This window comes from Dermacentor variabilis, chromosome 3 (genome assembly GCF_050947875.1).
Source record: "Dermacentor variabilis isolate Ectoservices chromosome 3, ASM5094787v1, whole genome shotgun sequence".
NCBI classification, from domain to species: Eukaryota; Metazoa; Arthropoda; class Arachnida; order Ixodida; family Ixodidae; genus Dermacentor; species Dermacentor variabilis.
Window position 1 is genome coordinate 123164132 of NC_134570.1, and position 26171 is coordinate 123190302.

The following is a 26171-nucleotide window of genomic DNA, read 5'->3' on the forward strand; positions in this document are numbered from 1 at the left end:
TGTAGCTCATCTTCTTATGAGCCAAATTGTTAAGTGGAGCACTGATGATTCAAACGTCCAAATTTGAGCTAGTAATTCCGACTGATTGTTGGGTGCTGTCACAGCTCCATGCATTTCGATGGGGTAAGGCTCCTTGTGAATTGAATGCATCAGGATGTTCAGTGACTATATTGAATGAAATTGGCCCCTTGTGATTGTACCTTATCCGCTGTGGTGGCATAGTGGCTTTGGTGTGGCACTGCTAAGCCCAAGCGCATGGGATCGAATCCTGGCCGCAGTGGCCGCATTTCGGTAAGGGCTAAATTAAAAAAACGCCCATATAGTACTGTGCAGCCGTTAAAGAACCCCAAGTGGTCGGAATTAATCCGGAATCCCCCCTCTGTGGTGCGCCACATAATCATATCTTGGTTTTGGTACACAAAATCCAGGATTTTTTCTTTTTTTGGCTACATCTTGTTGCAGAAAAAGCACGATCATTGAACTTAAATTTGCAATGTTTCTTTTCTCACAGTGGAACACTTTAGTACAAGCAGTAGTTGCTTTCCCTCGTGCCTCCGTTCGGTGTGGCACAGGCTGTTGCAGCATTTTTTCATACCCTGTACTATGTTCCCAAAATGAAATGAGACAGGGAAACTTTGAAGTAGAACACCACATATGCACAAGAACTCTAGGGTGCCATGTGCTACAAATCTGGTCACTAAAGGGGATGCAGACGCTGTTTCAACTGCACAAGCTGAAATTATGCCAATGGCACACAAACTGGAGGCAATGGAAGCAAAAACACGTGCATAAGTTAAGATTTAATGGACACATTTTGTTCCACGAGTGCAGTAATGTCACTGTCATGCTTAACTTGGATATGCCTTAAGCACTTTCTTGCTTCTCCCTTGTGGAGGCTGCTTGAGATTTCTTGTTTGGGTGCCTCAAATGTGCTTAGTTAGTGCCTTCCAAAGCATTTTGTGTTTGCTCTTACAGTCCCTGCTTCATATAGCTATGTCAATGTAAGTGTGCCTCCACTGCAGGAGGACACGTTTGGTTAGTTGGTGCTTACTTAATGACATATTGTAGCATAAAGGCACTCCCATAAAGAAAGAGACACATGTCACAGGTGCAGCTAACCTCTTTGCATGTGAAATTGTTGGTTGTACTTGTGACGTGTCTTTGCAGGTGCGCCTTTGCACTTCAATATCGCCACTATGCGTCTTCAATGTTTTGGACAGGTCTCACAGTGGCTGTGCTGCCTGGAACCACGTGATCCTGGCAAAGCATGTGCAGCATTGGACTAGAAATTCTGATGTGGCTCTGTTGTTGCTTTGCATGCTGTTGGCTTTGGTTTAGTTGTTAGTCTCGACTTTGTCAGCAGCATCGACAGGGTCATTTGGCAAATAATCTGCATCTTGGTCCATATTCGGTAGTAAACGTTTTGTACAAAAGGATAGAAAGTTGAGCGAGTTGGTACGGTAACATGATCTTGGGTTGCAGCGCGAAGGGACACGGGCTGTTGCTAGTGTACATTGCGTACATTGGATGAGACTTCTTTGAGCTGTGATGCCCAGCGACTGAGACGTCCAGACAGATCATTAGCAACGAGAGCCAGCATAGGGCATGATGGTCTGTAATTACTAAAAAAAAATTTGTCCGAAGAAGTAAAGCCAGAATTTGATGACAACCCCTTACTAAAGCCAGTCACTCGCCCTCGGTAATGGAAAAGTTTCATTCTGACCATGAAAGAAGGCAGCTGACACAGGTGATTTACCCATTCCTTGCTGTGCTGTTGTAGACCAAGCTCAGACCCAATTCCATGGCCACTGGCATCATTGCAAAGTTATGTAGGTGATGAGGGGTCGAAATAAGCCAGTAGTAGTAATGTATTAAGCACATGGATCAGGTCAGAAGAAGCTATGTTATAATGTTATGAAAATCCAGATGTCTGGTTGGGCACAACACTGAAAATTGTTCCCCTGTCCAAAACTTTCTTGAGGTCTGGTTGAACACCAGCATCACTGACCAACAGGATGATGTTCTTCTGTTATCTTTAGAGTTTTAATGACACGTACCTTCCTCCGTGCACTTATTGTGGCTGAGTTGCCTTAAGCACCGTGTTGTTGTTCGTTCGTTACAAGCTCTTTTCACACTTGTGCAGATGCAGATAGTGAGAGTGAGGAGGAAGTGGATCACTCCTCGGGACCCGAGGCAGCAGAGGCTGCTCACATGGAAGAGTCAGCAGAGACATGTGGCCCCTCTGACTGGGCTGATGCGCTGACACGCAAGGCCCTGCAGATCCGCTTAGCAGCTGGCCAGCAAGGCTATGCGGTAGTGCGCGAAATGTGCCTTGGATTTCCCTCAGAGCTGCAGCTACGGCAGTGTGTGGAGACACTGCCTTTTGAACCTGGTAAGGAACAGACGAGCACACTTAAGGCTCCCTCAGTGATGGCACTGAAATAGTGCCCACCTGTGCCATTAGGCAGGCAGAATGGATCCTTTGGGGATGATTATCTATGTTAATGCGATTAGCATTTCATGCAGTGGTACGTACCGTATTTACATGATTGTAAGTCGACTACTTTTTTAAAATTTGAAAGTCTGAAGTTGGGGGGTCGATTTACAATCGAAACCAAAACATGGCCCCGCCAAAAAAAGCGAGACCAACGGGAGCTACAACGTAGTAACAATTGTATGTTTGCTCTGTGGCCCTGCCCGTATCTTTTCGCTATCCCGCGTGTTTGTTCGCTTTCAGAAGGGTTTTTCAACATTTTTGAGAGTTTTACAGTGCATGCGACACTCATGGGGGGGGGGGTCGATAGTTGATGGAAGCGCCGCTGTTTCCATTTGCAGCGGCACCTTCAGAACGGCGGCGCTTGCGGGGAGTATCGGTAGTTTATGGAAGAGCAGACACCGCTCGCAGGTTCCTCCTTCTCTGTTGAAAGGCATTGGCATTGGTTTGATGCGTTCCACTTGACTGCCGGTTACATGCTACTTCTATGTATGCTTCCCCAGTCGTCATGAGTGCTCCAGGCCCACTAATCGTTCGGCACTCGTTCACAGCAGCGTTCAATAGGGCTGCCATCCTTTACGCCGAAGAAACAAATCACTGCGCAGCGGGCCGCAATTTCGATGTTTCTGAACGGGTGGTACGAGAGTGGCGACTGCAGCGAAGCGAAATTTGCACCTGTGACGGCAAGTGAGAAATTTACCATGTGCCGAAGTCTGGACGCTTTCTGGAGCTGTAGGCTAAGCTTGCGGCGTACGTCGCTGAAATGCGTGATCTATCCCTGCCAGTGAAGTGTGGCATGTTCATGAAACAAGCCCGGACCTTCGCCTTAATTTTAAGGGCCTGCTCCGCCGTGAGTACGAGTGGCTGGCGGCAGAAGACCGCGAAATTACGCCAACCGGGCCTTTAAAAAGAGCCTCCCTGATGGCTGCGCGTGGTTGGGTGCATTCGGCATGGGCTGCTGTTCCACAAGATGCCCTGGTGCAGTCGTTTGCCAAATGTGAAATTTCGCTGGACCACGACGCGCTGTGGGACCGCAGCAACGATGACGATGGCAGCACTAGTGAAGACGAGTAGTCCAGTGACCATGTCAGCTACTAATAAATTTTCGTTATCGAATGTGCCCTCGGGTATGCTCTTTTTTTTTTTTTTTCTGTCACGCGATATGGGGGGGTCGACTTACATTCGAGTCGACTTACAATCGTGTAAATACGGTATGTAATTTGGTGATGGAGAACTCATTACTGGTAGATATTTACTGATGTATTTATGTTATTTAGTTACGGAGTGTAATACAGACAACTTACACTCCGTAAGTTTGACCACTAGGTCGAGTGCCGTTCCGGCAATAAATGAAGAGAATTGCAGCTTTCTCATTGCTTTTGTATTAAATAGATGCGGGATTTGTTGATTCATTCAGTAAGTAAATGCGTGCTTATTTATAAGCATTTCTTTGTTTTTTGTATGCCCTTGATAATTTGACATCTGGTTGATTTTGACTTTTTTTTTTTTTTTGGCCCTGCAATATCCGAATGAACAAGCTTTTACTGAACATGCAAACTGTTATCCTTTGTGGAGAAGGATTTGACTTTTCTCGCAACTGCTGGAAATAGCGATATGAGCCGAGCTGATTTTACCTGGCATGAATGTTTAGTGGTGTTGATGCATTTCGTTGGGCTCAAAGTAGTCAAACTGCCTGCCTTTTACATGCAGTGTGCAAATGCAAGGCTAGCTTCATCACGATAATGATGTGCTACTGAAAGTGTAGTTTTAATCGTGGCAATAATGTACTCATGTAATAATGTAATATAATGTAATCATGTAACAGTGTACCTGGCGATACAAAGCCACACCTTTGGGCTCTGCTGCTGCAGCGCTTGAGTGTTCACCATAACAATGGACCCTAACATGTATGCGTACGACACAATGCCTGTAACACCGATGTCTGCCTGAAATCACAGTGTACAGTTGAGTACTGTTAATTCGAACTCAGTTAATTCAACCTTTGGTTAATTTGAATGCACCGAAAAGTCCCAGCAAGAAACCATACATTGCTACTTGAGGAAAACTCGCTTAGTTTGAATGCGAAAGGATGCCCCACTAGTGCCCCCTCACATGCATAGTGGTTACTAAAACCTTGAAAACAAAAGAAATTCAGCAGACGGTGCGACTTACTTTCTCTTTTAAGGACTTTTTCAGTGCCAACGACACTGTTGAGGTTTGTGGGCCACTCACAGATAATGGCATTGCCACCAACATGACAGACAGTCCAACACTGTTAACACGTCGGCACTCTTTGCTGCATGCTGGTTGATTCGCACTTGAAGAGGAAGGAGCAAAAGTGCAATGTGCACTACTTCAAGAATTAAAAAAAAAGAATTCATTCATTTTGTTGCCACTTTCTAATTTCATCTTTCGGATAATTAAACCAAATGTAGCGGTCTGACAAGGGTCAAAATAATGGCAGTGACGAGTCAACTGTATTACAGGTATAGGGGGGTGGTTGTGCGCAGGGTTGCTGGATGGTCTGTTACCTGCACTAGAGCACAAGGTGTCCACCATGCGGCCAGAGGACAGGCACGTCGCCCTCTGGCTGGAACGGGTGGCAGTGATGCCAGGTTCAGGACCGACCCTTGGCGGGACGGACGAGTCGTCAGGAGACGCACTTGTTTTCAGCATAGCGGGGCTGGCCTCCTACTGGAAGCAGACGCTGGGATACCACCTGCTTACTGAGTTGGCCTCTTCCACCTCTACAGGTGAGAATCCTGAAAATCTGCCATGGTAGCTCGGTCACTATGGCGTTGCGCTGTTCAGCGTGAGGTCACGTGCTCGATCCCAGTTGCAGCGGCTGCATTTTGATGGGGGTAAAATGCAAAAGTGTCTGTGTACTTAAATTTACGTGATTGGTAAGCTGGTCAAAATTTGGAGTCCTCCATTATGCCATGCTTCAAAATTGGATTGTGCTTTTTGCACATAAAACCCAGGAATTTACTTTCTTGAGTCGTTCACTTTGCAGCTACAGTGTAACCGCATTCCTTGTCGGTGCATCTTTCTGGCTTTAAGGTTTTCAGAGCACAGTCCCAGCAGAGCTGACATGCGGCAAACCTTTGTTACCTGCTTTATTATGTGCAAACATCAAGCAAGCATGCGTGCTGACGAGGCAAACTCTATTGCCGCCAGCAGTGACAAAGCTATAATGCAGGTACCCCTGCTCAACACATCATAGAGGGCTGCATCTTTATATCGTCAAATCCAAATCATAACAAGCAGAGTCTGACTACCATAATTTTCAGATAGATCTGTGTGCCGTACCTGAGGGGTACACAAGAAAGGCAGGTGACGTGTTGCAACTTCGTGGCATTGGCAAAAGAACCATGGGAAGGCGTTATAAGTAGCTTGGTTATTTCCAATCTGGTATAGTCATATTGACTGTGTCATAGGTTATACTGGGAGTGAAACTGAATGTTGTGCCAGGCATACAAACAAAATCGTGACAAAACTCTTGACAGCTCTTGGTATTTGTATGGGTTGAAGAGAGGCTGATACACAAGGAGACTGCCAAAGTCATTAAAAAAGTACCGTGGAACCTCAATTATACATCCCCCAGTCATGCGACGACCCACATTTTACAACGAATCGGTATGGTCCCGCAAAACCTCTGTAGAAATATTGTGTTGAAAACCCTGATTATATGACGTATGGCAAAGAAGTCCGACACTGCTGTGGACGACACGAAGGACGCGGACAAGAAGACGCAACAGCGTAGGCTTAGCCAGTCACACCAGGAACAGCATCTAGCCCGAGCCCCACTTCCGTAGCGCTGGCAATCCGGCTGCGGAGCTCGGCACGGCGCACTTCTTCTTCCTTACAACTTCCCCCCTTGCTGAAGACGGAGCCGCACAGGAGGCCTAAGGCGTCGTGAGGACGAAGGGCTCGTGATACGGCTTGAGCCGATCTACGTGCACAATTTCGCGGCCTCGGCGACGCAGGTCCGTAGGGGGCGTCAGAGGTTCGATAACGTAGTTCACCGGAGAAGTTTGGCGTAGAACCCGGTAAGGTCCATGGTATCGGGATACGAACTTGGAGGAGACACCTTGTGTCGAAGTAGGAGGCACCCACAACCAAACAAGAGCGTCAGGCGAAAACTGGTGGTGGGGGCGCCCATCGTCATGACGAAATTTCTGTAGCGCTTGTTCTTGTGTTGTAAGGGAGCGAGCTAGTTGCCGACATTCTTCTGCATACCGGGCGGCTTCGGAAACCGGTGTACCCTCTGATAAGTCGGGACGGTAAGGGAGAATAGTGTCAAGAGGAAATGAAGGTTCGCGGCCATATAGAAGAAAGAAGGGAGAAAAGCCCGTCGTTGACTGGGGTGCCGTGTTGTAGGCGTACGTGACATAGGGAAGGATGAGGTCCCAGTTGGTGTGGTTGGAGGCGACATACATCGAAAGCATGTCGCCAAGAGTCCGGTTAAAGCGTTCTGTCAAGCCGTTTGTTTGCGGGTGATATGCGGTGGTACACCGATGAATAATGCGGCATTCAGCGAGAAGTTCTTGAATGACATCGGCGAGAAAGACGCGGCCACGGTCGCTCAGGAGTTCGCGGGGAGCGCCGTGACGTAGAACGAAGCGTTGAAGGAGGAAGGAGGCAACGTCACGAGCCGTCGCGGCTGGCAGAGCGGCCGTTTCTGCATACCTCGTGAGATGGTCCACAGCTACAATGACCCAGCGATTGCCAGCAGCTGTGTATGGCAGAGGCCCGTAGAGGTCTATCCCAACCCGGTCAAAGGGTTGCGAAGGGCACGGCAAAGGTTGCATTGGTCCAGAAGGGCGGCAAGGATCAGGCTTCCGGCGTTGACATTCTGTGCAAGAGCGAATGTACTTTTGCACAAATGTGTACATACCACGCCAATAAAACCTATGACGTAGTCTGGTGTAGGTCTTGAAGAGACCAGCGTGTGCGCACTGAGGGTCGGTGTGGAAAGCGGCGCATACATCAGTGCGGAGCTGCCGAGGTATTACAAGCAGCCATTTGCGGCCGTCGGAACTGTAGTTACGGCGTTAGACAATTCCGTCGCGGATGGCGAAGTGCGAAGCTTGTCGGCGTAATGCTCGGGATGGTGAGCGTGTAGGTGAATTAGAGATGTAATTTATCAAAGATGAAATCCAGGAGTCCTTGCGCTGCTCCAAAGCCATGTCGACAGAAGCGAACGGGAGAAGTGGGTCGTCTAGCACGGACACACTGACAATGTCGGCGTGGACAGGCGAGCGCGACAGAGCATCGGCATCGGCGTGCTTCTTGCCTGAGCGGTAGACAACCCGGATATCGTACTCTTGTAGCCTCAGTGCCCACCGGGCTAGGCGGCCGCAGGGATCCTTGAGAGACGACAACCAGCAAAGTGCGTGGTGATCGGTAACGACATCGAAGGACCGGCCGTACAGGTAGGGGCGAAATTTTGTGATGGCCCAGATGATCGCGAGACATTCTTTTTCCGTGACGGAATAGTTGGCTTCAGCTTTCGTCAGAGTGCGGCTCGCGTAGGCAACAACATATTCTTGGCAGCCGGGCTTTCGCTGGGCGAGCACAGCGCCAAGACCAACACCGCTAGCATCCGTATGGATTTCCGTGGGAGCAGTGGGATCGAAATGGCGTAGTATCGGTGGTGTTGTGAGCAGGCGACGTAGCGTCGCAAAGGCATCATCGCAAGCCGGGGACCATGAGGTAAGATTGGGGTCTCCTCGAAGAAGCTCTGTAAGTGGTGCCATAATCGAAGCGAAATTGCGAATAAAGCGGCGGAAGTACGAGCAGAGGCCAATGAAACTGCGCAAGTCTTTTAGTGACGTTGGCCTCGGGAATTCTGTCACAGCACGGAGCTTAGCGGCATCAGGGAGAACGCCATCCTTCGACACGACATGTCCGAGAATTGTCAGCTTGCGTGCGCCAAAGTGACATTTTTTCAGGTTTAGTTGGAGGCCAGCGTCACTGAGACAGCGTAAAACCTGCTCCAAGCGATGAAGGTGAGTAGGAAAATCTGGTGCAAACACTACTACATCATCCAAATAACACAAGCATGTGTGCCATTTGAGGCCTCGGAGAATAGTGTCCATCATTCGCTCAAAAGTCGCGGGCGCGTTGCAAAGTCCGAATGGCATCACACGAAATTCGTATAGGCCATCTGGTGTGATGAAAGCAGTTTTAGGCTTATCATCTGTAGCCATAGGCACCTGCCAATAACCAGAGCGCAGGTCGAGGGAGGAAAAGAACTCTGCGCCTTGTAAGCAGTCTAGGGCGTCGTCGATCCGCGGCAACGGATAAACATCCTTTCGGGTTATTTTGTTTAGGCGACGGTAATCCACACAAAAGCGGATCGAGCCATCTTTCTTTTTAACTAAAACTACTGGCGATGCCCATGGGCTGTCGGATGGTTCAATGACACCACGCTTTAGCATGTCACCTACTTGCTCATCAATGACGCGCCGTTCGGTCGACGATACGCGGTATGGTCGCTGCCGTAGCGGTGAGTGAGAACCGGTGTCAATGCGGTGACATACAGTCGTCGTTCGGCCCAGAGAAGTGGTATGGCTGTCAAAAGCAGGGTGAAATTTCTCGAGGAGACGAAGAAGGTCATGGCGTTGCTTGGGGGTTAAGGCATTGTCGATGACATGGTTGAAAACGTCTTCAGGCGATGTGGACGTCACGGGACTACAGTAGAGGGTGTTGACCTCTGACGCTCCAATAGGAAGTTGCAACGTGGTAATGGCGTCGTAAGGCTCCACAGTGCCGAGAGATTCACCACGAAGCAACGTAATCGGGAATGGGAAGTAATTGTATACAGGAAGGTGAGTCGCGCCAGCTTGAAGGCCAAGCAGCGCAGTTGGGAGTGGTGAGAGGTGGCGATGAATGAAAGCAGTCGAAGGTGTGAAGAGGACGGTAGCGACGGAGGCAACGGAACAGGATACAGGTGCCAGAACGGATGCGTGTGGAGGTATTTGGATGTCGTCAGTGAGGGACAACTTGGTGCAGGAAAGCGAAACGTCATCAGATATGGCATTGCCAAGCGAAGAGAAGGCGACTTCTGCACGGGAGCAATCAATGACAGCTTGGTGACGGGAGAGAAAATCCCAACCTAAAATAATATCGTGGGAACAGTGGGGAAGAACGACGAACTCGACTGCGTAGAGCACTCCTTGAATTTCAAGTCTGGCGGTGCACGCAGCCACCGGCTGGACGTGCTGTGCTGTGGCCGTGCGGAGTAAAGGACCGAAGAAAGGCGTCGTGACTTTTCGTATTAAGCGGCAAAGTTTTTCGGAAATGACAGATATGGCGGCGCCTGTGTCAATGAGGGCAAACACAGAGACACCTTCAACAGCGACATCGATAACGTTGGTCGGCGAAAGAAGAGGGCTTGAGCGTTGCGGTGATGACGCAGTTCTTGCCTCAGGAACTGCGCCACCTAGTTTTCCGTGTCAGCAGGAGAGGGACGTCGACGCATCGGGGAGGGCGAGCGACGACGAGGAGAAGGAGAACGGCGGTCAGAAACTTGACGAAGCCTTGGGCGGGGAAGGGGCAAATCGCGGTCAGGAGCGTAAGGCAACGGATGGTCGTACGCGGCTGTGCGTGGGTCGTCACGTGGATGAAGTGGACGGCGGCGACACAGGCGTGCAACGTGACCGGGAATACCGCACGAATAGCAGATGGGCCGATTGTCCGCTGTACGCCATGGATTAATTACTCGATGAACTGGGGGTCGTGGCGGCGTGGGGGTAAAGACAGGGCTAGGCATCGGAGGCGGAGCCCGGAAGGTCTGTGGTCGTGGTCTTGCGACGGCGTCAGCGTAAGTCAAAGGGGCGGTGAGTTGAGGCGCCCGTTCGAGAGGAAGGACCTCGGACACTTGTTCTTCTATAACGTGTCGTAGGGTCGGACTAAGGGACGAACTTGACTCCGATGGGTTGGAGATGAGGGAGAGCTGGCGAGCAACTTCTTCCCGGACGAAAGCCTTGATTTGCGAGAGGAGGGTGGCATCTGGAAAAGGAGAGGTCAAGCCGGACAACGATTCCTGATGGGGAACACGACGGCGGGTGAGGAGGCGTTGACGGCGGAGCTCGTCATAGCTTTGGCACAGTTCAATAACTTGGGCAACAGTAGAGGGGCTCTTTGAAATGAGCATCTGAAACGCGTCCTCGTCGATACCTTTCATGATATGCTTGATTTTATTGCCCTCAGTCATGGATGCATCGACGCGTTTACAGAGATCGATGACATCTTCGATGTAGCTGGTAAAGTTCTCACCAGGCTGCTGAGAGCGCGACTGCAGACGCTGGTCGGCACGAAGCTTTTGAACAGCAGGGCGGCCGAAGACCTCGCTGAACTTTGTCTTGAACACCGTCCAGCTTGGGACTTCGCTTTCGTGGTTCCGAAACCACAAGTGGGCAATTCCGGTGAGGTAGAAAGGGACGGTGGTCAATTTCATGAGGTCATCCCATTTGTTGTTCCGACTGACGCGTTCGTATGATGAGAGCCAGTCATCAACGTCGTGGTCGTCAGTGCCGCTGAAGATAGGCGGGTCCTGCTGGCGGAACGTGCCGGGGCATACGGTAGACTGGGGAGCAGATGGTGGTAAGCTCGTGGCGCTTTCGGTGGTCATGATGGCAGGGAGAGTCCGGCTGCGCAATTCCAGGATTGCAGGAGACCCAGCAAACCTCCACCAATTATGGCAAAGAAGTCCGACACGGCTGTGGACGACACGAAGGACGCGGACAAGAAGACGCAACAGCGTAGGCTTAGCCAGTCACACCAGGAACAGCCTCTAGCCCGAGCCCCACTTCCGTAGCGCTGGCGATCCGGCTGCGGAGCTCGGCACGGCGCACTTCTTCCTTACAGACGCAATTTTATGCCAATTTCGCCTTGTACGACGTCTCTCTGGTACCGTCTCAAAAAAAGAAGAAAAAAGGAAGGACTCATCATTTCGATCCTGCGAAAGTAGATGGCCAGCAAAGCTGTTAAAAAAACCACTCAAATGCCGTCGATGGGGATATGAAATCTTTTATTGTTCTGCCTAGTCTTAGCATGACACCATTCTTGAGCATTACGATTTTGCGTTCTTCGGCGCTCGTCATATTATGCTGCTCTTCGGGAATGTTAACTTTGCGTGGTCTACCCATAGTGGTCTTTCGATGAAGTGAATGAGTTGCTAGGCAGGTATCCCTCTTATATATGAAGATTGGCGACATCACTCACTTATTCCTACGATGCTGTTGTCCCGTTCCCACCAGAGCAGCCTATGCAAGCATATTATTTACTGGCAAATACATGTGGATAGAAGGAATGTGCCTCGCTTTATTTACAGACACCTTGTCATCCATCATGTGGTTTGTTTTGTGCTTTTCTTTATTGAAATGAGTACTGAGCTGTGTGTTGTATGCGTAATTCCAAAGGAGATATTCACTTTCTTTTCGATTCAATTTCATTTTTTGCTGACAGACACCAAAAATTCTGACCAACTAGAAGCTAACAGCTTCACTGTTAAAAAGCACCCCAAGCAGACGCAGGCTGCACGTGAGCACACTGCGTCCAGCTGATGACATGTTTTGTTTGTGTTACATTCGAATAACAAAACAATTCACAATTTTAAAGCAAATATCCTAAATTCCGCAGTTTTCAGCGCTACATTGGCAACCTGTGCTTTTACGTCTCTATCCAGTCCCTAGACAAGTCAAACAATTTCACTTTTTCGTGATGTTGTGGCATTCGATATGACGCCCACTTGGAGAGATGGGCGATTTTGAAGGCCAAGAAGGAGGGAAACTCCGTTGTGGCTCAGCAGCTCAACATCAACGATTCGCGGATGACAGGACCCGTGGGAGGCCCTCTTTAGATGTGAGGCCTGTCAGAACTGCTCTGTGGACCTCGTAGTGGCCAGGTACCATACCTGAATCAAATGGTTGTGCAGCCTCTTAAGGGGAAATGCTACTTGGAAATATTTTTAAATTATTATTTGTACTAGAGATTTGAAAATGTACCCATACATAGAATTTTTTATATGGATTTCAGATATGTCATTAGTTCTTGTGTAGCCGCTATAGCTTTGTTTAGTTACTTTCAACACAACTGCAAAATATAGGGATCTTTGGAGGCACTTTCTTCTGTGCTAAATTATCATGACAAATGACGTGCTGTAGCTTATTTATCTCTTTGTAGACTGCACAGTGTCAATATCTATCCATACTGCATGTATAATTGGTGGAACTGTGCAAAAAAGGACTAGTACATTTCAGCAAATTTTATTTACAATCCCATGACAATAACCTTGTGAATTTATAATTGTCTTATACTAACGAAATTTGGCATACGTGCTCTTTAAAGTACCGTAGTTGCTCAAGCCTAACGCGCACTTTTTTTCTGATAAAACAGGTCCAAAAACTACTTGCGCATTAGAATTGAGTACGACCCTGAATCTGCATTATCATATCGCCATCGGCATTTCAAGATGGCTGCCTCGCATGCACTGTGATCCTAGCTGCTGTAGCTTCCTCCACGTGCTGTAGTGCATGTGCTTAGGTTAGTGCGCCATCAGTCTTCCCGGTCTTCCTGGCCTTCCCATTTTCTGTGATTGCTCTATCAGCATGGAAGTGCCATTTGCAAAGACATGCCGAGTTGATCACAAGGCTGTAATTAAGAGGAAAGGGATCACGTGTGTGGAGACAGACAGAAATTGGGCCGCACCACGGGTGTTCGGAATTCCCGAAACTTGCGTGCCGGACGGGTGCAAACAGGAGAAACTTTTTACTTCGGTGGCTGCTGCGTACTGTGCAGCCGCGCGGCCCCTTTCTTGAAAGCGATCTGCGATGACGACCGAGCCTATGCATCTAGGCGCACCGCGCTGTGTTCTTGTCGCTTAGTGCGCGTTGAAGCGACAGGCCGCACTAAGGTCAATTTGCTCGCTGATGCTTCCGCTCTTCCTCACTGCAGCGTTTTGATAAAGAGTTTCCGCAGTCATCGCGTGAGACGTGTTGTTTGCTTGTGCGCGCGTGACACCATGCTTCTTAATTTAGTAAGCGAATGTTTAAAAGTTTATACAGCCGATAAAGCTACTATCCTTACTTTTCGTATAGCTGTCTACTAATTTGCTGTCGTAATCAGTACTTCGCCTTTTGGGCGAAACTGCGACTTCTTTTATTTATCGCAACATTATTGTATTCGGAGTCAATCTTTATTTTTGCAAATGAGAGAAAGTTGTATTCCTGTATGAAAGAATCAGGTGCACAGTACTGTAAAGGGCATTTCTTTTTTTCGATCATGGAAAACGTGTGCACGTTACAATCGAGGGCGCATTAGAATCGAGTAAATATCGTATGTAGAATGCTAATATTCACTTGAAACTGCAGTATCTCAGCAGTAGTTGTGAAAGTACAGTCTGCGCTCATTACATTGGACCCGTGTACAACGGACTTTCAGATATAACAGACCATTTTGCAACCTTAGTTTGTTCTGCCTATTTTATTAATGCAATGAAGTTAGCTTTTAACGGATTGCACTACAACGGACTGTCAGCTACAGCGGACGAAATTAGTGGCAATTTTTGTCAAAATCGGGTGTGTAAAACGGATTTTTGCCGTGTCAACACGGCCTGGCAACTGACTTGCGAGGTTCAGCCGACAATCACGGCTCAATCTTGCACGCAAGGGAGGGAGGAAAGCGGGGCGGAAGGGTACCGTCTTTCGTGCGCGAGGCATGGGAGGGGGGCGGCGAGGTAAACACCGAGTTCTGCTCCGGTGCCTGCTGTTAACGGTGCGGCCGTGCAGACGCCGTATCTTGAAAGTGATCTGCGATGTGAACAAAGTGCGCACCTGCACAGGACTCTTCCTCCAAGTGACCTGTGATGTGGACAAAGTGCGCCCAGTGCCGGTAGCTTCGTATGTGCTGTGCTTTTGACGTTTAGTTCGCGTTGAAGCGAGAGACAGCACGAAGGTCAGTTTGCTCACTGCTGCTGCTGGGCTTATCTTGCATCTGTGCTATCGCAATCGATGCTTTGCCTTTCGGGTGAAACTGCGACTTTTGTTTGTTTTTTACTTTGGACGTTTTTCACTCACTCCTTGCAATAATCGTGTTAAACATAACAAATCTTTCAGAATTGAGGCATCTCGGATATTACGGACTTTGAATATACTGGACATTTTTTGTCAGATCAGCAGGGTCCGTTGTAAAGAGAGTCAAGTGGGATTGGGAAAAAATTTGTTAAACTGTCTTGACTTTTTTTGCAATGTTCCAGTAAGTTTACATGCTGTTTGGATAGATATCGGCACTTTACAGCCTACAACAAGCTGTGTAGACTGCCATGCACCATTCCAATCCATATCATTTCAAGGCTGCCATTGAATCCACATTTCACTGAAGTGATCACCCATCCCTCATGTAATACCCCATATCAGGGCCTTTGAGGTAATAAATAAATAAATAAATAAATAAATAAATAAATAAATAAATAAATAAATAAAAAAAAAGTAAGATACAGCATAATGCTTTTATGAAAATGTTATAATCAAGGAATTGCCTCCAAAAGTCGCTATATTTTACAATTGTGTAGGACTTAACTAAAAGCGTATGGGATCTACACAAAAACTAATGACCTATTTGAAATCTACATAAAAAATTATATGAATGGCAATATTTTCACATTTCTTGCACAAATAATAATAAAAAAAAAACGCTTGCTTTTTCAAGTAGCATATAATCTTAAAGAAGCTCGGAGGTGACGTGTACCCATGTCTTCGTGCAATCACTTATGAAGATAGTTTCGTTTTCGTGAGATTTGGCTCGTCCCAGCTCCGAACCCCTCGAAGTATATGGCAGATAGTGCTCTTGGCACTGATATGAGCTTTGCACAGCGCCAAAAACGCTTGTCAGGGATGCTTTTGGCGCCAAGTCACGTGAAATTTCGCTTAGGTAAAACCATCTCTGAAAGGGATTGCCCAAGAATACCGCTTAAGGAAAGCTGTCTCCACCTCGGACGACGACTATGAATGAAAAGAACTTGTTTCCGAATCGTCTGTTTGTTCCAGCTTATGCGGATGGGTTGCGCATCGTTGACAACATTTCGCAGTTTCGTTGTGTACCTGGTGATGTCGGAGACTTGCTGCCAGATGTTGCAGCTCTCAAGAGGAAGTAAATGTCCAAAAATATATCCCAGATTTTTTTTTAAAGGTGAGAATAATGATACGTTCACACCTCCTCCAATTAAATGCTTGCTTGTCATTTTTTTGAATATAACTTAATCTACCTTTCTTGGAGCAGTACCGCTTCGTGCCGCGGGTTTATTCATGCGGTCTGTGTCTTCTAAGCATCCCTGCATTTTTCTCTCCTGTTCTCAAACAGGTGGTTCGGCACTTTGTGGCATGCTGAAGAATGCCATCTTCCGAGTGGTCAGAAAGTGTGAAGCCCTCGGCCTGGCCATCGATGCCCTTGTGACGGACCTGAGTGCCCTCAGCCTCTCTTTGTGGGAGCTGTGCAGAGTTTCCACCCGTCCCGTCAGACGACCGGTCTTCTCAACCCATCACCCGTGCACCACCGCCGAGCAGTCCGACCATCGGTGGCTGATGATCCTCGCCGACTTACCGTATGTGACGAAGAGCATCGTAGATGCTCTCATTGAAAATGAGACATTGCTTCTTCCCAGAGATGTTGTTGAGAAGCATGGCCTTCCCACAGATGAAGTGTGTTTCGACCATATTAAGTCGCTCTTTGTAAAAAACAATGCTGATAATTTGGGATTTGTACGCGTCATCGAACTAGATTGCCTTATGCCCGAATGCACGCGAAAGGACACGAGCATATCTAACGCAGTCTTGAGCCAGGGCACTGTGACGGGGCTACGTTGCCTGCTTGCAGTCAAGGTTCTTCCAAAAGAAGCAGAGACGACAGCATGGTTTGTTGAGCAGGTAAATCGCTGGTGCTCTTTGATGATGTCGGTTGCACCAGGTGCTACAAACGAACAATGCAAGGAGGTAACAGCATTCCTCCATGAATTCAAGGACACATTCTCGCGTGTGTGTCTTTTTTCGCAGAAAAAGGAGGAGGGAGCGCTAAGGACAGCTAAAATCGGATTGTGTGTTTCGACAGCAGCGGCATTGAAGTTGCACGAGATTTTGGTGGTTGAAAAACAATTTAGGCATGTGCACATTTATAGAGGGCCATCTGCCTCGTTGCAAAAAGTACTTGGGACTGCTTGTCTAAGTAGCTGTGTGCCCAGCCACACGGACTTTCGATTGTTGCTGCACACAATGTGTCTCGCACAGCTCTTCCTGCCCATTGAAAATGGTGGATCTGTGCTTGATGAGAGTGGTGACACTGCAGAATTTATGTAGGTGCTAAGCCGAGTGAGAATAGGGATCAAAGCTGTACCTTCATGTAAATAGAAAAATGCACTGAGAATGCTGAAAGTTGACGATGTTTGATAGTGCAACTTCACTTTGTTATGGTGCATCTGACTGGTCACATTCGAGCGTTCTTATTTGGCTGGTCGAAATCGAACGCTCACTGCAATTGAGGTTTTATTTGGACATAGAAACGTCCAGCAGCTCCGGGCAATCAAAACTACCTGAAGGGATCTTACGCTCCTCTGCGTGCTTGGCGTGGTGCAACAAAACAAAATCATCACCCCTTCCAGTCTGTGAAGATAGTCAAACCGTGAAGACGTGTTAGTTATACTACAGAGTGTTGCACCATGCAAGTCAAACTTCACAAGCCGTTTCTATCGCCGATCTTTTGTTTCACTATTCTTTCGCCTCATTTTCATTTTTGCGGTAGGCCGCTTGTTCCTCAGGAGTACGCACTACTCGTGGTCTTCCCATAGTCGTAGCTGGGATGGAATGTGCGGAACAACTAATCCAAAGCTCTGTATATTGGATGCAAGGCCCGCCACTGGAGATGCGGGCGCTGCAATCGTTTTGACAATTGGTCGGATTGGTTTGACAATTCACGTGCTGGTACTTCTTGCACCAGCAAGAAGTGCCGGCAGCCACATGCTCCTAGTGTCGCGTTTCAATCACTGGGCACTGTTCGTTGGCCGCAAACTGCCAGCATAACATTTGTTTCTTTCGTGGCAGGGTTGTATCAATTGTCCATAAATTCGATGCTGATCTGGCTCGATTGCCAAAAATGCACCGTGTAACAACCGTATAAGATCCGCATATAAGATAGCATTCTCACAAGGGGAAAGGGGTGACCCCAACCCCTCTCCCCCTGTTGAGTTCTTCTTTTCCTCTCCTGCTAGGTCACGTGGCCCCTGTTTAGCCAAGTCCGACGACGACGGTGCACTGTCCGCATAAACAGCTTCACTGTAAAAGGGAACAGATTATATCATTTAGACATGACGACAAGGGCTTTAAGGGCGGAGGCTAGCCTTGAAAAGCAAGTTCTTTGTTGAGATATCTTCATGAAATTTTCACGATAGGCTCACAGCAAAAGCATTTGAAGAACCACAAAGTTTCATGCAGTTATGTTCACTGGTTCCCATGTTACAGCAATATCTCATGATGCTTCACATAGGTCCCTTATTCCAGGTCTGGAGAATTTGCAAAATGTGCTAGCATGGTGAAATTCACTATGATGATTCCTGGATATGTACCTCAGGCCAAGACAGAGAGCCCTTTTAAAAAAATTTACTTGCTAAAAAATTTTTATCAGAATACTGAATTTAGTGTCGGTATTAGGCTTCTATCAATTAAATTTTAATTATCACAAATTACAGACGCAATACCATATAGACTCATGTAAGGGCCGCATCGGTGTAAGGCAGCATCTTCAACGTGGCAGCCCGAAATTTGGCAAAAAAGTTTCCAATGGATAAGCAGTCGCGTTCGGTGCTCCTATGCTGTGCACTGCATACTTTCCCATGCCACTACTTGGTGGCTAGAGCCAGGGCATACGCATGATCCAGGGTGTACACAAGTTGCCAGCTGCGCAGGCACCATTTTGACCAAAAGGTTTGGCCCTGTGCAAAGGCCACACCTCGTCAGAATTATGAAAAAGAAAGTGCGGCCCTTACATGAGTCTCTATGGTATATTGACAAATGTGCTTGTGTTGCCCTGAGAAATTTATTCGAGTACACAATGAAAGAAACCTGATAAAAGTCCAATCAACGATTCCAGAGATATTTCTGAAGCAAGCAGCCCCACCAGCCAAAAGATGTCATTTTGGTAAAGTGAGCTTTCAAAGTTTCGAACACATACCGTATTTACTCGCGTATAACCCGCCCTTGCATATAACCCGCACCCCTAACTTTGAACCCCATGAAATAAAAAAAAATATCCTCGCGTATAACCCGCACACTTACCTGAAAAAATGAGGACTAGGAAGTTACAACTGAGCAAACAGTCACCATTTTAGTTTTCAAAACAAATATATTTGAAAACGACTGCCGCAACGTTGTCAGTGCTGTCGTTCAATTGTCAATCGTCGCCACTCTCACTGCTGCCGTCTGAGGCTTCATCGCCGCTCTCAAAGACGTAATCATCTTCGGTACCATCTAGGCTGTTGCTTATGGCACACTTCTTGAAACTCTTGCGTACCATGTCGGCCGGGATCATCCCCCATGCATCTACGATCCACTGGCACAGCAGTGCAATATCTGGCCTTCGCACGCGTCCCGTCGGCGTAAGGGCGTAAAGGCCATCGGCCATCCACTGGGCATATAGCCGCTTCACGTGAGCCTTGAAAGGCTTATTGATGCACACGTCGAGTGGTTGGAGCATGGAAGTCATGCCGCCAGGTATTACGACAAGGTCTGTGCCGTTGTCAGCGAGGCGAGCTTTCACCGCGTCAGTGCAGTGGCCTCGGAACGAATCCAGCACCAGCATCGAACGGCGTGCCAACAAGGCACCTGGTCTTTTTTCCCAGATTGCTTGAATCCAGTCAATGACGAGGTCACTGTTCATCCACGAGTTATCTTCCACTCGCACAACAATTCCTGGGGGAAGTGGTGTACTCGGTAGAGTCTTGCGCTTGAATATTACATACGGGCGCAGTTTGGTGCTGTCGGCCAAAGCACACAACATCACTGTGCAGCGCAGCTTGGTGTTGCCGCCAGTCAGCACACTAACAGATTTTGCGCCCTTTTTTTCCAGGGTCGTGTCCATAGGCATCTCGAAATATACTGGCGTTTGGTCAGCATTTCCCAGCTGAGATAGCAAGTAGTTGCGCTCTTTCCTCAGTCCGATGACGTAACGTTGAAAGTTGAGCAGCTTCTCCTCGTAAGCGTCGGGAAGCCGCTGGCACATGGTAGTTCGCCGCCGCATCGAAAATCCATGCCTGGCCATAAAGCGCTGCAGCCATCCGCGGCTCGCATGAAACTCGCGTGGAATGTGCATTTCCCGGGCCAGCTTCAGGGCTTGCATCTGCGCCATCTCTGTAGACACAGCGTGGCCACGACTCCTCTGCTCCTCGATGAATTTTGCAAGCTGCGTCTCGAGGTGAGGGTACGCGCCAGTCTTCGGGCCGCGAAACGCTCGCCTGTCCTTGTTCGCAGCTTCGAGAGAGTCTTTTTTCTTCCGCCAGTCGCGAATGCAAGATTCGTCGACATCGTTCTTTCTCGCAGCAGCTCTGTTGCCGATTTGTTCAGCAGCGGCGACGATCCTGAGTTTCTCCTTCGCCGTGAATGATTGCCGCCGAGACACACTCATGATGCCTAGACAAGGCTGGCGAACTGTGCAAACTGGGCGTACAAGAAACGGCACCTTACTCAAGGCCCATCAACGTCTGAACAAAGCGTATGCAAAGCATGCGAAACGCGTGGCTGGCGTGGGACTAAACAGACTATGGATGTGGATCTGGCTGTGACCTGCGTTGGCCTCTTGTGAACTGTAATTTGTCCCTCTTTTATAGACTCACTCGTCCCTAGCCCCTTTTGCACCAATCTTCCAACCTACTCTTTGTCACCACTACCCTTCTCTCATCCACACGTCCGTCCTCCCCTGCAAATCCCAGGGCACCCTCTATATCTATCGCCGCGTCTTCGGCAATGTCCGGACGAAGTGTTCTGCACCGCAAAACGATATGCTCCATGGTCTCCGCTTCCACGTGGTCTTCTTTCAGTCCATACTGGCCTTCGGTGGTCAAAAGGTTGGTGCAATATTAATATGCACTGCAACACACGTTGATGTCGATGGGGATGCGGACTCTGCACGGCAGGCCGCGCGTTGCCGTGAAGCCGACCCGCCGAGCCCCCCTTCTCCGGAATATTCGCGTATTACCCGCACCCCCACTTTTTAAACACATTTTTTCAATTTTTGGTGCGGGTTATATGCGAGTAAATACGGTATCTTGGTCTAAAATGACCCTGCAGAATAACTGAATCTGTCCTTAGAAACTCTTCTTTTGCCACTTTTCCTCCGTCTCTTGGAACTGTTTGGCCTTTTCCAGACGCAGGGTATCTTTCTCGGCAGCCTGTTGGATGACTATTTGGCCAGGTGTGAGCCCTACCAATGAAGATATCTTGGGTGGCCCTATAGCAGCCAGCGTCAGACCTCAGAACTGCCTCACACAGTGCAGTCTCTGCAGCAGTGAGGGATGCTTGTTGTTCTTTGGGCGTCAAAGACCACAGCACAGAGTGAAAGGACTCCGATACATTTTGGGTCTTGGCTCTCAGGCAGCATTGCAGAAGAGAAGCCTGTGACAGATGCTGATAAACAGGCAGCATTGCTTCTGCAATGTAGCCCTTTTCTTGGTAGTGTTGTGACGGCGCCACGAGTTAGCACCCTCTGGGCACAAGTCATGGTCATGAGCCTTGTCCGTTGATGTCGTACGGTGATATGACACCATCACTGCACACTGCATCGAAGCCACATTGTTCGAATTGTTTCATAGGGCCCAGCTGTAATAGTCAGTCAACTTGTCGATGAGGGCCTTCGTCAACCTGCCCTTCCCTCCCAAAGGCTTTTTTTTCTTTACTAGGGTTGTGTGAATACCGAATAGTAAGTCTCGAATCGAATATCATATAACAAAATTATTGAACAGAAGTTTGAATATTTACAAATTCTCATGCAAAAAAATATCAGCTGTTGTACATGATCTGAGGTCAACTTCTCCCTCCGGGCCATAACAATGTTGCCAGTCGTCGAAAACAACTTTTCACTTGATACACTCGTTGCTGGAATACCTGTGTACTTCATGGCTATCTTGCACACTCCTGGGAAGTGTTGCTTGCCTGTTTCTTTCCAGAATGCTAGAAGGTCTTGGTCCTTACAGCAGGTGGGCTCTCGAAGATACCGTTGAAACTCCTTGATGTTGGCTGTTTTGGAGGAGTGTCTTCTTTCTGATGAAACTGCCAGCTTCTCAATGCTGTTCCAGATACTGCTGACGCACTGCTTGTGAGCTGTAGATGTTGACACTTCTGCACAGTCACTTGATGCTTCTGCTGAAGAGCTCCGCAACTCAGTTCTTGCAAGCTCCAAGAGCCTTGTTTCCTGGAACGACTGAGCACAAAAGAGTTTTGTAAACCTTGGGTCACAGGCGGTTTGCCAACTGTTACATTCTACTGGCCAAAGGCGGGCAGCTACGCGATGAAATCCAGGCCGATTCGCAGAGCAATAAGATGACACTTTATTTCCATCTCGGAAATATATATAGAAGAGAAAAGAGAGAAAGAAAAAAAGAGGGACCATTGACGCATGCGTGGAGAGGCGCACGTGGCTCCGAATAGGTTATCTGCAGCATTCCTTTCCCCTAGTAGCCGTAGCGCTCCACTGGCTTTCTGGTTCTTGTGGACCGACGTAGGTCAGGAATAGGCCCTTCGGGAAGGTCTTGAGCCTCGTATTTCGGGGCCCCTAAGGTCGTCGGAGGCGATTACCCGGGACTTGATATTTCTATGCTTCCATCTGTGTCTGATGAACGTTTCCGGATCAGGTCGACATGGCGTCGAACGACACCGTCCTCGGTAGCCACAGTGACTAAACTGGCACCACTCGTCGATTTTACTTTGCCTGGTGTCTACTTTTCTCCTATGCCGTAGTTGCGCACATAGACGGCATCTCCAGGGGCGAAGTACCAACTGGCGGAATCAGCTGCTGGATTCTTGAGCTTTTCGTGGCTCCTGGGAGAAAGACACATATCTAGTCTTGTACGCAAACGGTACCCAAGAAGTAGTTCAGACGTAGAAAACCCTTAAGCCTGTTGCGAATTTCTGTAGGTTCAAAGAATTCTAGCCAAAGCAGTTTCCAACTCCACACCAGGCATTCTCGTCAAGCCCTCCTTGATAGTTCTCACGGCCCGTTCGGCGAGACCATTGCTTTGAGGGTGATAAGGCGGGGTGCGAATATACTCAATTCCATTTTTCTGGGAGATGCTACTCGAAGACACTTTTTCTTTAATTTTTGACTTAGAGCTATGAAACTCCACCTATTAATTTAGTTTTTTATGCTGATTTCAAACCTGCAATTAGTTTCACTGTAAGTTGCATAGTTTTTGTTCTATTTGATGCCAATGTGCAAAATTGCACCTTTTTAGCCCCCCTTTTTGTCACACTTAACTTCCATAATCACAGATCATTGATGACTCATTTTGATTCATATAAACTGTAGAGGGCCAAAAACGAATGATAAAGTGCATACAAAATATGCTAATGACGTGAAAAATTTGAACCTGGCAAGTCTACATTTTCATGAGACCACCAGTGGAAATTTTAATTTTTTTGTAAATATTTGACCAATATTTATGTTTGAGAGAGACAATGGCACTCCTCACACTTCAGAGAAAATGTGTGCAAAATTTCATTCAAATCCAAGCATCAGAAGTGCCAAAAACATGAGGGGCAAACTAAAAAAATTGCCCAAAATTTCACTTTGAGAGAAACGCATTTGAAGTTATAATTGCATGTTTATTTACAAAAGAGGGCTTGAATTCTAATCAAATTTTGACATAAAAGAAGAAAATTGTTCATAAAACAGCAACTGCCACTACAAACTTCCTGCAGCGTATGTCTCTCCCTCACGGCCCTTGTGAGTGAACTCCTCAACACGTGCCTTTTTTGTCAGTGTGCGGCGATTTGCTCTCGCTTCCACAGTCAGCTTCAAGGACATTTTTTTCTGCCTTGCAATGTCTTTGGATGTGCCAAGCTCCACCAGACTTTCAGATGGAAACATGCCTAGTTCTTCGAAGACACGCTCAAAGCTGATGTGCCCTCTGTTGAACCAGAGGACAGCCAAGGCAGTAGCCATTTCCACTACATACCGTGAGGCAAATCTCGTTTTGGGGCAGAGAAGCCATATTTTGCTATTCAATGACGCCGCGGCATTTTGGGTTTTGCCTTGGATGCACCTGGCCAGCAACTTCTCATCGGTGAGCCGCTTGTAGATCGGCAGTATTGCCTTTCCCTGGGCCTTGGTCAGTAGCAGTGTGTGGGTGAGTGCAGGCTCACTTGACGCTTCAGCATGCCTGTGCTTGCACCTGGATGTTGCTCCTTCTGGACAAAACTTATGGCTGCTAGCACCATCGGATGAGCATGAGTGAAAATATGAGGCCCAAATTGCTCTATACATTCCTTTCACGCTGCCCCTGTTGCTAGTAATAGAAACCTGATAGTAGGTCTGCAGCTTTAGGATAGCAGGCTCCTTCAGTTTCTCTCCTCTTGGCAGGGGTTCTTTTAGCTTCCGGAGAGCGGTTCCGAGGCGCTTTGCCACGTGATTAGTGCAATCTTCTTTTTCAATAAGGACACCACTGTAGGCATTGGCCTCTACCACTGCTGCATAGGCTTTCGAGTCCCCGTCGCTAAGAAACCTTCTGAAATACAGTGATGTGTCGTAAGATCGGCTCCTCTGCCATATACGCACTGCTGCTTCAGTCTCCATAGCATGGGACGAACAGCCTACATTCTTTCGACACACAGGGCCATGAAATGCCTGCCAGACTTCTTCTTCCTCATCTGGCAGGACCCTGTGCCGGCTGCAGGCAAGGCAGTAGTTCGAAAGGACCTCGAAGTCCAGGCAAAGGCCCGGTGTCCAGGGAAACAACTGTCCCAATGCCGTTATGGCTTTTATGGCCGTGTTTATGCCATGTGCCATCATACATCACAGCAATATTATCCCCGCCGGCATCTCTCTTTGTAATCTCCCGCGATTTCTGGAGATTTTCGGAGACTGCACTCATCGCAGCATCGTGTACCTTTCGGCTGATTGCAGCGAAAGATTTGTGATGCATCGGTTTGTGAAGTCCAATCACTGATGAAAACCGCACTAGCTGCTCATGCCCAATTCCTATCGAACGGGCCGCCACAACAGCTTTGACGTTGACGGCGAAGCTTTCACGCGAGCTCCCGCTGTCATAGTCTCGGCACGCACCTTTGCTGGTGTCCCTGCACGCCGCAACTCGCCGCGATGAATAAGTTGCGGAAAGAGCACTTTTTGGGCACGCACAGTTCTCGAAGTGTAGCTCCAGGAACGAAGCGAGTCCTTTGCGCTTCGTGGCCGGTTCCCGGACACGGAGTTCTGAGCGCTGGCATGTTGGGCAAATCGCGCCGCTCACAAGAATGTTGAGCGCTGTCAAATCAGTAATGAATGATGACACCCCATCACGCGCTCTTTGCTCATCTTGGAAATGTCCAATCTTCTTTTCCGACGCACTCACGTATTCTAAGGCCGCTTCAAGCTCGCCGTAGGCATCCGTAACACGGGCGGGATCCGCACCGCTTGCGCTAGGCCTAACCGCCGTGGCGGCCGTGGATTGAGTTGTCGCTGGACGAGCCTTTGCCTTAGATTTCCGCCGGCGACCTCAGTATTTGTGCACCGAATGGTGTTTCACTCCATGACGACTGCGCTTGCTTGGTCTCGCTTCGTCCATGACGAAGATATAGTTGCCGAACGATCGTCACTCTGAAGCGCACCTCGACGAAATATGGACCCAGCAAGTAGGCTTCGCCACATGTACGCGCATGATGGCCACTGACGTTTCCCAATTCGTACCACGTGATTTAAAAACCAGTCGCAGCGCTCGGAAAACGCAGCAATAACATGCTTTTTTTATTATTTCTAGCGCTGTAGACGCCCAGGCAACCATGGCGATTCAGAGAATGAGGCTTGGCTGATCTCACGCGATCCGCAACAGCGAGGCATAGAGTTTCCTACAAAAATTACTAGAGGGAACTCTGGCGCTAGTGTCTACGGGAGCTGCAATGGGAGCAGTTGTCCCAGCATGGGAATTATGGGAAGTATACATGAATTTGCCTAAACTTCATTCTTTTGGCTTCAGACGGCTTTGTGACTTTGTAAACTCGTCATTTTCAACAGTTTATTGCATAATAAATAATAATATAAACATCATTAAAATTGCCTGACGGCACAATTCGAACACAGGGACTCTAGCACAAAAGCCTGATATTGAAATTATTAAGCCACGAACGCATGTATTGACGAGCGAATGAAACGCCCTTATGAATTTATCGCGGGCATGCCAGTGCCTTGAGACACTTGGCGCGTTTCGATTTGGCCATCTGTACGAGCTCAGTCGTTGCAATTAATAGCAATTGTGCGCGTTGCCGGCGTCTTCTGCACTTCGAAGAATATAGATTGCGCTGAAATATACGACAATAAGATTTATATAGCGTAACATACAAGGCCACAAGAACGTCTGAATCCACAAGCACGAAGATCAGACAAATCCATGTACTTCCCATCATTCCCATGGTAGGACAACGACTGC

At 48.1% G+C, this 26171-nt stretch overlaps 1 protein-coding gene and 1 pseudogene across 2 annotated transcripts in view; one reads left to right on the forward strand and one right to left on the reverse strand.

The window, feature by feature from the left end:
• Positions 1-26171, forward strand: part of LOC142576259 (uncharacterized) — a 151807-nt gene that overhangs the window by 18283 nt on the left and 107353 nt on the right. Inside the window, exons 3-5 of one of the 2 annotated variants that reach the window (XM_075686302.1) lie at positions 2144-2392; positions 5005-5247; positions 15860-18708. In XM_075686302.1, the coding sequence (XP_075542417.1) occupies positions 2144-2392; positions 5005-5247; positions 15860-16848 (1481 nt within the window). In that variant the 3' untranslated portion in view covers positions 16849-18708. Of the gene's footprint in view, positions 1-2143; positions 2393-5004; positions 5248-15859; positions 18709-26171 lie in introns of those variants that run through there. The other variant, XM_075686303.1, reaches the window with a different exon arrangement.
• Positions 23265-24674, reverse strand: LOC142576260 (uncharacterized; annotated as a pseudogene).